At 51.5% G+C, this 8,171-nt stretch overlaps 1 protein-coding gene across 1 annotated transcript; it reads left to right on the top strand.

The window, feature by feature from the left end:
* The first annotated feature begins 807 nt into the window (after positions 1-807).
* LOC102837965 (ficolin-1-like) lies at positions 808-7,914 on the top strand. The gene is made up of 10 exons (XM_006863821.1): positions 808-898; positions 967-1,080; positions 1,768-1,881; positions 3,128-3,181; positions 3,621-3,656; positions 4,660-4,692; positions 5,086-5,213; positions 5,626-5,755; positions 6,506-6,640; positions 7,667-7,914. The coding sequence occupies exons 1-10, from the start codon at positions 808-810 to the stop codon at positions 7,912-7,914; spliced, it is 1,083 nt and encodes a 360-aa protein (XP_006863883.1).
* Positions 7,915-8,171: the final 257 nt, after the last annotated feature.

Below are 8,171 nucleotides of genomic sequence, written 5' to 3'. Positions count from 1 at the left end.
AGAAGATGTGGACAAGCCGCAAAGTTTAGGCAGGCTCATCCCATAATCAAGGTGCCAGGTGTCCCAGTCCACATGTCCAATACAACAAAGTTAATGGACTGAGTCTGCTGTCATGCCTCTTATAGGCCAAAACCACTGCACCACAATCCAAGGTCTCTCTATGCAGCCAACCAATTCTTTACTATTGTACATGCTTCCCAGGTCACTGGCCACCTTCCATTCTCTCCTATTTGTGTACATCTGTAATTGGAAGCCCAAACTGCATATATTTACCCAGGAAACACTCAGAACACGCAAGAACTCCACTCTGCATTGGGCATTTGGAAACCCAAGCTACACATATTGACATAGTAAACACTCAATACAAAGAAAAACTCTCCTTCTTTCATTGAGCAATTGTAAGCCCAAACTACATATATTGACAAAGGAAACACACAAGAATGCACCTCTTTGTTCCTATGCTTATAACCATTTTGCATCCCACAGTGGTAGATTCTAAACTTCCACCATGTGAAATCAATACCAAGACTGACAATGACTGTAAAAAGTTGGGATTGGACCAAGGAAGAGCCCTCTGTAGGGTGGAACTGTCTTCAGGAAGTCCTTCTTCCTTCCCTCCATGGTCCACAGTATTGTCTTTCCATCACTGGACAGGGCAAATGAAGAGGAGCACAGCCTTCCTTCAGGTCACAGATGAGAGAGTGAAGTGAAGTGGGCCTTCCAGGTCCTGATGCTGAGACAAGAAGTCTGTGCTCCAGCAGGGACATGAGATCCAGGTCAGGGGCCAGGGGTCGCTGGGAAAGGGCAATGGGGCCTGTGACGCTGGCAGCAGGAACAGGCTGTAAGGTTATCTTCTCTCGGCGTCACTTGCCAAGTGGAAATGGCTGTCACTTAGGAAGTGAGGAAACACTCCAGATGGGGCTGGACTCCCTGCCCTATAAGAGCAAACAGCCTCTTCTGGGGCAGAGACCCAGGAGATGGAGCTGGGCCTGGATGCTGCAGTCATGGGACGCACGACCTTGCTTATCACCCTGCTATGTGCTGCTGCTACAATCTCCCAGGCATCAGAATCCTGTCCAGGTGAGTGGGCATCAGGGCCTCCTGGAGCATACTGGGCTCTCCATTGTTCTGAATTTTCTGTGTACCAGGAGTCCCTGGGAGTGTGCTAATGGTGAACACACTCAGAGGCTAACTGAAAGGTTGGAGGTTCAAGTCTACCTGAGGCAGTTTGGGAGAAAGGTCTAGTAATCTGCTTCTGTAAAATCACCGTTGGAGACCTTATGGAGTGCAGTCCTGCTCTGACGCACGTGGGGCTGCCCAGAGGTGGGGTCCTCTCTGTGGTATGTGGTTTGGAGTTTTGATTCCATATACCCTAGGCATGCACTGAGCCTTTGCAGTGTTATTTGGGGTTAGCCTCATTTTATGTGAACAAACACCAAACCCCAAATGCAAACCCTCCGTCATCAAACCAATTCCAGCTCCTAGTGACCGTGTAGGGCACACTACAACTGCCCCATAAATTAGAGGACTGGATCCTCCTTCAGTCTCCACCTGTCCCTGTCCAGCCTGTTGGACACGGATAACCAGTGTCCCTGGGGAGCAGAGACTCAGCTCCACTGAAACTGTGATGCTGGTGGCCATCTTGGCTGCTGTGCAGGCCACAGCCCCTGGTGGACACATTCCCTCCTTGGAAGGCCTGTCTAATAGCTGGGTAGAGCCTTTAGGGTCAGGACACCCACACTGATGGTCCCTTGTGTCTTCCTGCAGAGGTGAAGGTCGTGGGACTGGAGGGCTCTGACAAGCTCAGCATTCTTCGAGGATGCCCGGGGGTACCCGGAGCCCAAGGGCCCAAGGGAGAGGCAGGTGTCAAAGGAGAGAGAGGTATGTGCTTGGTTGGACCAGGTGGGTGTCTATGTAGGGTGAGGGGTCACTGACCTGCTCTTCCTAAATTAGATCCCAAGGTGGGCCACTCCCGAGGGTGGCTCTCAGATCGAGCTTTTGTCCTCATTCTGTGCCATGCCAGCAGCCAATGGGCAGGGACCAGCTGAGACTTCATTGTTCATGAACTGTCAGTGGGACGTGTTTGATCAGAAAAAAGGGCTTTCAATCTTGACCCAGTACCGACTCTGTGGGCTCACTGGCTGGACTTCCTCCTCCCTGTACCTCTGTTCTTCTGTGTTCTCACCTGAGCCCTGGGTGTCCTGCTGCTGCTGTAACAGGAATGACCCATGAGGTGGCTTTAAAAAGCAAATTTCCCTGGTCTCACAGCTCAGAAAGCTACAAGTCTGGGTCCTGAACTCCCACTTCCAGACTCCGAAGCTGCTGGCTCTGAAGGAAGGTCCTTGTCTCTCCAGCTTCAGTCATTGTGTTTCTTTGTGATCATGTGGCTTGTGTCTTCTTTTATGTGTGCTTATGTCTCTAGTCTGCCTCTGTTATATCTCAAAAGTGATTGGCTTAAAACACATTTACAGCTAATTGGCCTCATTAACCTAACAAAGAAACCCTAATCCCAGATGGAATTACATTCACAGATATAGAGGTTAGGATTCCAACACACAAATTTGGGGATAAAATTCAATCCATAATGGTGTATCTCCTCCCCAAATGGTATAACACTGGTGGAATGACCTCAAGGGTCCCTTTGCTGTTCAACACCCACAAGGATGCTGTGTAGTAGCACCCTTGAACCAGAATTCAGCTTGTCTTCTCATAGCACCCTCTACACCCAGAGCCCCAGCTTCACCCTGCGACTAGGGGGTGTGGGCTCCAGGGAGGTTTCCATTTTCTGTACCCCCAACCCTTCACTCCAGGCAGGATTCCTGGTATGGTGCTGTAGGATAAGCACTGGACTGCTAACTGAAAAGTTGGCAGTACAAACCCACCAGCTGTTCCTCAGACACCTACACAGTGTCTATGAATCAGAACCAACTGGACAGCACTTAACAACAACAAGCCCCTCACTGGCCATTGTCTGGAGCTCCTGGAGATGGAGTCCTGGGCTCATGACCCCTGTTTCTCCAAGGTCAGACATGGGTGTCAAGAGGACTAGGAATCAAAATTCCGAGGTGGACTCTGAGATTACAGGTTTTAGGGGTTCTGCTCCATGACATGTGTCTGGAATTTGCAGGAGAACGCGGTCTCCCCGGAAGCCCTGGGAAGGCAGGACCACCTGGCCTTAAAGGTAAAACTGTGACAAAAGAAAAAGGTTTTGGGGAAAACCAGGGTCTTGAGAGGGGACTAGGGGCTGTGTCATTGTTGCTTCTGAAAAGCTCACTCCCCCACCTGCCCATACAACTCTCTGCCCTACCTGGTCCATAGTCTGGGCCAGTGACACTGACATACCTGACCACAGTCTCACAGTGGTCTCTGGAGAAGCCCTGGATTTCCTGCCCAGATCACCCTGTGTGCCCCCCAACCCCCCGCCAACTCATTCCATTCATGGAAGGGGTCTATTCTGGTCTTCCTTGTCCAGATCAGCCTGTGGGCCACCCCCAACTCACTCTATTCATGGAAGGGGTCTATTCTGGTCTTCCTTGTTCAGATCAGCCTGTAGGCTGCCCCCACCTCACTTCCATCCTTGGGAGGGGTCTACCCTGGGCTAACCCAGTCTCTTTCCCTAGGAGACCAAGGAGAGAAGGGGGCTCCTGGAGAGAAAGGTGAGTCATCCTGAGGGGGCACTGAGCTGACTGTATCTACACAAAAGACTCTCTGGCCTCAGCCATGTCTGGACTCTGGAGTGGGACAAAGACAAGACTTCCCCTCTGACTTGGACACAGTCTTGGGGTCAGGACAGTGGCTGAGTGACCACCTTCCCCAGTCCATCCCTGCCACACCTCACTAGGTCTTCCTCAGACCCCTGAGCACCAAGTCCTGCCCTGTCCCTCCAGGTGTCTGATCCTCCAACTAAAGCTGGAGTCATGCCAAAGTGTGAAGATCAGGAGAGTCAGTGTGATGTCCTCGCCACCACCCACCACAGAAGAGAGGGGTTATGTCATCTAGATAGATGAATATTTATTTATACTTACATATTTACTATATATAAATATAAATAAATATTCATCTATCTAGATGACATAACCCCTCGACTCGACGGCACTTAACAACAACAACAACAACATAGTAAATATGGAGTCCTGGGGTCATGCCATAGGATCATCACTGGACTGCTAACTGAAAGATCAGCAGTTCAAACCCATCAGCTGCTCCTCGGAATCATATCAAGGTCACTATGCGTTGGAACTGAATTCTCGAAACTTAACAACAATGTCATATATGTGCATATGTATCATTTCTATTACCCACTGCCTCAAGTTGATTCTGACTTATAGTGACTCGGTAGGGCAAGGTCCTTTTGGTTTCCATGAAGGCAGATCTTGGTGGGAGCAGACTGCCTCTTCTTTACCCCATGAGTGACTGATCAGTTCAGCCTGCTGGCTTTGTGGTTAGCAGTCCAGTGCTTACTGGATGCCTGGGGCTCCTTGTGCATGACAATGGATAATACACTTGAGGCCACAAGTTCACAGGGATAGAGTTGTCTTTTCTGGAGGCAGAGACCCCTCCATTCTGGATACCCACTCCTTGTCTGAGTCTAGGGGTGTTGGAAGGGCTTGCTTTGTCCACATGTGATGTGATGTCCTTTTACCTCCCTGCCCATCACAGGAGAACCTGGGACACTTCAGGATTGTAGTACAGGTGGGTGATGGGCCATACCCCCACCTCAGCCCCCCCTGTGGTACGTCACTGGCCCCTTCCATGGCTACAGAGCCTGTGCAATCTGCAGCCCTGGACTTCAGTACATTCTCCCTTCCACATTTGCTGATTTCATATAACAGTCCTAGAGGGGCTATGGTCAAAAGTTAGACTGCACCCAGGAAAAGCAGGGGTGTGAAGACCAATGTGGTCTAGGATTGGGGAGAGCCAAGGGAGCTGGGTTCTTCCAATCAGAGTTAGGGTCCTTATGAGTCTATCTCTGTCTTAGTCCCTGCCTCCCCTGCCCATCCAGATGACCCCATCCTGCCCCACCCTCCTGGACCCAGGGCATGACTTCCTGCCCAGCACACATATCCTCCTTCCCATTTCCCCCAGGGCCTCGGAACTGTATGGAGCTACTCACCCAAGGACACATCCTGAGCGGCTGGCACACCATCTTCCTTCCTGACTGTCAGCCCCTGACAGTGCTGTGTGACATGCACACTGAGGGAGGGGGCTGGATCGTGAGTGCAGGGCATGGGGGACAGCACTACATGAGCACCCCCATGCTGTCCTGTGACCTTGCTGGTGGTCTTTTTCCCTCTTGGGCTTGTTTTCCCTGTCATCACAAAGCACAGAGCCCTCCTTTCTCTGAGGGAGGGAGAATCAGGAGAGGTGGGGGAAACATGATCCTGTGAGGAAAAGAGGTCAGAGCCCTCCCCTCTCCTGCTGTGTGACTGTGCCCTGACAACCCCCTCTCTGAGCCCCATCTCTGCAAGGGTCAGCTGGGTCTCCCACCTGAACATCTTGGGTTGTGATGAGGCCCACATGGGTGCTGCTGGCTTATGACACGGTGACTCTGTGTTGCTGCTGCACAGAGTCTGGGTCACACCTTGCACTGTGGGCCACCTTCTCCCCAAGTCCCTCTGCCCCCAGGTCTTCCAGCGCAGGATCGACGGCTCTGTGGATTTCTATCGGGATTGGGCCGAGTACAAGAATGGCTTCGGCAGTCAGCTGGGAGAGTTCTGGCTGGGGAATGACAACATCCACACCCTGACAACCCAGGGTAAGGCCCTGCTACCCGAGCTGGACCATAGATGCTGGGACTTTGAGACATCCATGTCTTCACTGAGATGTGCTGGGCATGTGGCCCTACTGGGGGCTCTTAGAGCATGGGTCCAGGAATGTGGGGTTACATGGAAACAAGAGTAGGGAGGGGCATTGAGGGAAACCACCCTCAGGTCCACCACCCATGATCACCCGGAGGTCTTCCTTCACTTAGGATCTTAGGTCCCCGGAGGTCCTCCTTCACTTCTTCGGTGTCAGTGCTTGTGGCAGACCCCACCCAGATTAGTCCCCCTGACTCCACGCCACAGAGTCAGCTTCCCATCTGCCCTGAGTAAATTTTAGTCTGCTCCTTTCTCCATTCTGTGGCCCCAGGAAACCTCAAGGGCATCCCCTCATGTGTCTCAAATCTTCCAAGAGAAGGGAAAGTTAAAACACAAGCTCTCACACCACATATTAGTGTCCTAACAACCACTTCCAGTACAATTCACATTTTAAAGTAGAGCGATGTGTCCTTTCATCCACTGACCACAGCAGTGGAATTCAGGTCTGGACTCGGGATGGGGAAGATGTTTGAAATACGGACCATCCCTGAGGTTCTCAGAGCCACACGGCATTTGTTAAAGGTCCCACTTGAACTTTCCCTGGATGCCACTTCCAGACATCCCTCAAGAACTCACCCTAATCACTCATCCCTATTTCTGGTGACAGAAAGATCTTCAGCTGAGACTTTATCATGTTTTTTCCACAGGCACTAGTGAGCTCCGTGTGGACCTGGTGGACTTCCAGGGCAATCACCAATTTGCCAAGTACAGCTCATTCAAGATTGCAAATGAGTCACAGAAATACAAGCTGGCCGTGGGGGCCTTCGAAGGGGGCAGTGCAGGTGAGTCTGCATCATATTGAGGGTGCAGGTGGTGAACAGGGCCTACTATCCTGGATCTGCCCCTCCTGGGGTGATTCTTATTCCTGGAGCCTCACCTCCTGAGTCCTCGTTCCTCCATGAACACACACAGTCACACCTGGGTCTCTAGGGAAGGATCACATGACATGACCCACAAGCTCTGTCTGCTGCAGGATGACCAATCACTGACCATATCCCAACACTCGGAAGGGGTTGTCATCACACACAGGTCCACAGCGCCCTCCTTCCCAAGCTGAGTTCCTGGAGTGTCAGCATCACTCCTGAGAGCCTGAGACTTTGCATGTTCCTTCCATCCACATGGGCTCCTTGTACCTCCTGGGTGGTTCTGGGTTAAGATTGCTTGATGCAGGAGTCAGAGATGAGCCCGAGAAAATAGGATGGTGTCCTGGATGGAAGTCATTCCCAAATTACAGAGAATAGACCTTGGGAACAAGGGGAGGGGTCACATGACAAATCCCAGAGGGAACCTGCCGGAGGAGGGTGGCCTTTAAGGGCAGAAGCTCTGCTCAGAGACACTAGCTCTTGGCTGTGTTTGGCTTGAGATACTGGGAAGATGGTGGGGTGTAAGATGAGAGGAAATTGTTTTCAAAATCCTGTGAAAGGAAAATGGCACACTTCAGGGCAATGACAGACTCAACCAGGAGAGTCAGGACACAGGAGAAGCCCAAGGCAGAGGGATGATGGGAGGATAGGGGCTCTCTAAGGAGACAACAGTGTTTGGGGTCATGGTGGAGCCAGGAGGAAGCAGTGTTGGTTGGAGGAAGGAGGTCGTGTCATGTGGGGGAGCAATCCTAGTTCTGGGTCTGGGTCTGTGTCCTCCAGGCCTGGGCTGAGTCTGGACCTCCTTGGGGTCAGTATCCATGTCTGTGGAGGGATAATGGTACAAGTAGAAGCAGGAGCCAAGGCCAGGTGAGGATGGTAGGGCCTTTTCTACCTGATGATAGAGCCTTTTCTAGTGCTAATTACACCTACTTTTCTCCCGGACAGGTGATTCTCTGTCATCCCATAACCACAGTTTTTTTACCACCAAAGACCAAGACAATGACCTGTATGCTGGTAATTGTGCCCAGATTTTCAAAGGAGCCTGGTGGTACCACAAGTGTCATGTGTCAAACCTGAATGGTCACTACTTTGGGGGGAACCATGAAAGCTATGCTGATGGAATCAACTGGAAATCGGGCAAAGGGCACAATTACAGCTACAAGATGTCTGAGATGAAGCTGCGGCCCACCTAGCTGTGGATGAGTGTGCCTCATCTTTTACCATCAGGGTCCTGACATCCACAGCTTTGGGGTGTGTGGATGGGAGCATGTCCCCAAGACCTCACAAGGCAGGAATCCTTAGTGTCTTGACGATTTCCCCTGTGTCTTCAGTGACTTACAGCTGTGTGCCACGTACCCCCCTCCTCCTCTTCTCTCCACCAGCCATGGTGAGATGCCTGTGTCCCCTGACCCCTGCCAGAAATCAGCATTCAATAAAGATACTTCCAGCT

Source organism: Chrysochloris asiatica, unplaced genomic scaffold (genome assembly GCF_000296735.1).
Source record: "Chrysochloris asiatica unplaced genomic scaffold, ChrAsi1.0 scaffold00056, whole genome shotgun sequence".
Lineage (NCBI taxonomy): Eukaryota > Metazoa > Chordata > Mammalia > Afrosoricida > Chrysochloridae > Chrysochloris > Chrysochloris asiatica.
The sequence above is the reverse complement of the archived record's forward strand: the minus strand, read 5'-3'. Positions and strand labels throughout refer to the sequence as shown.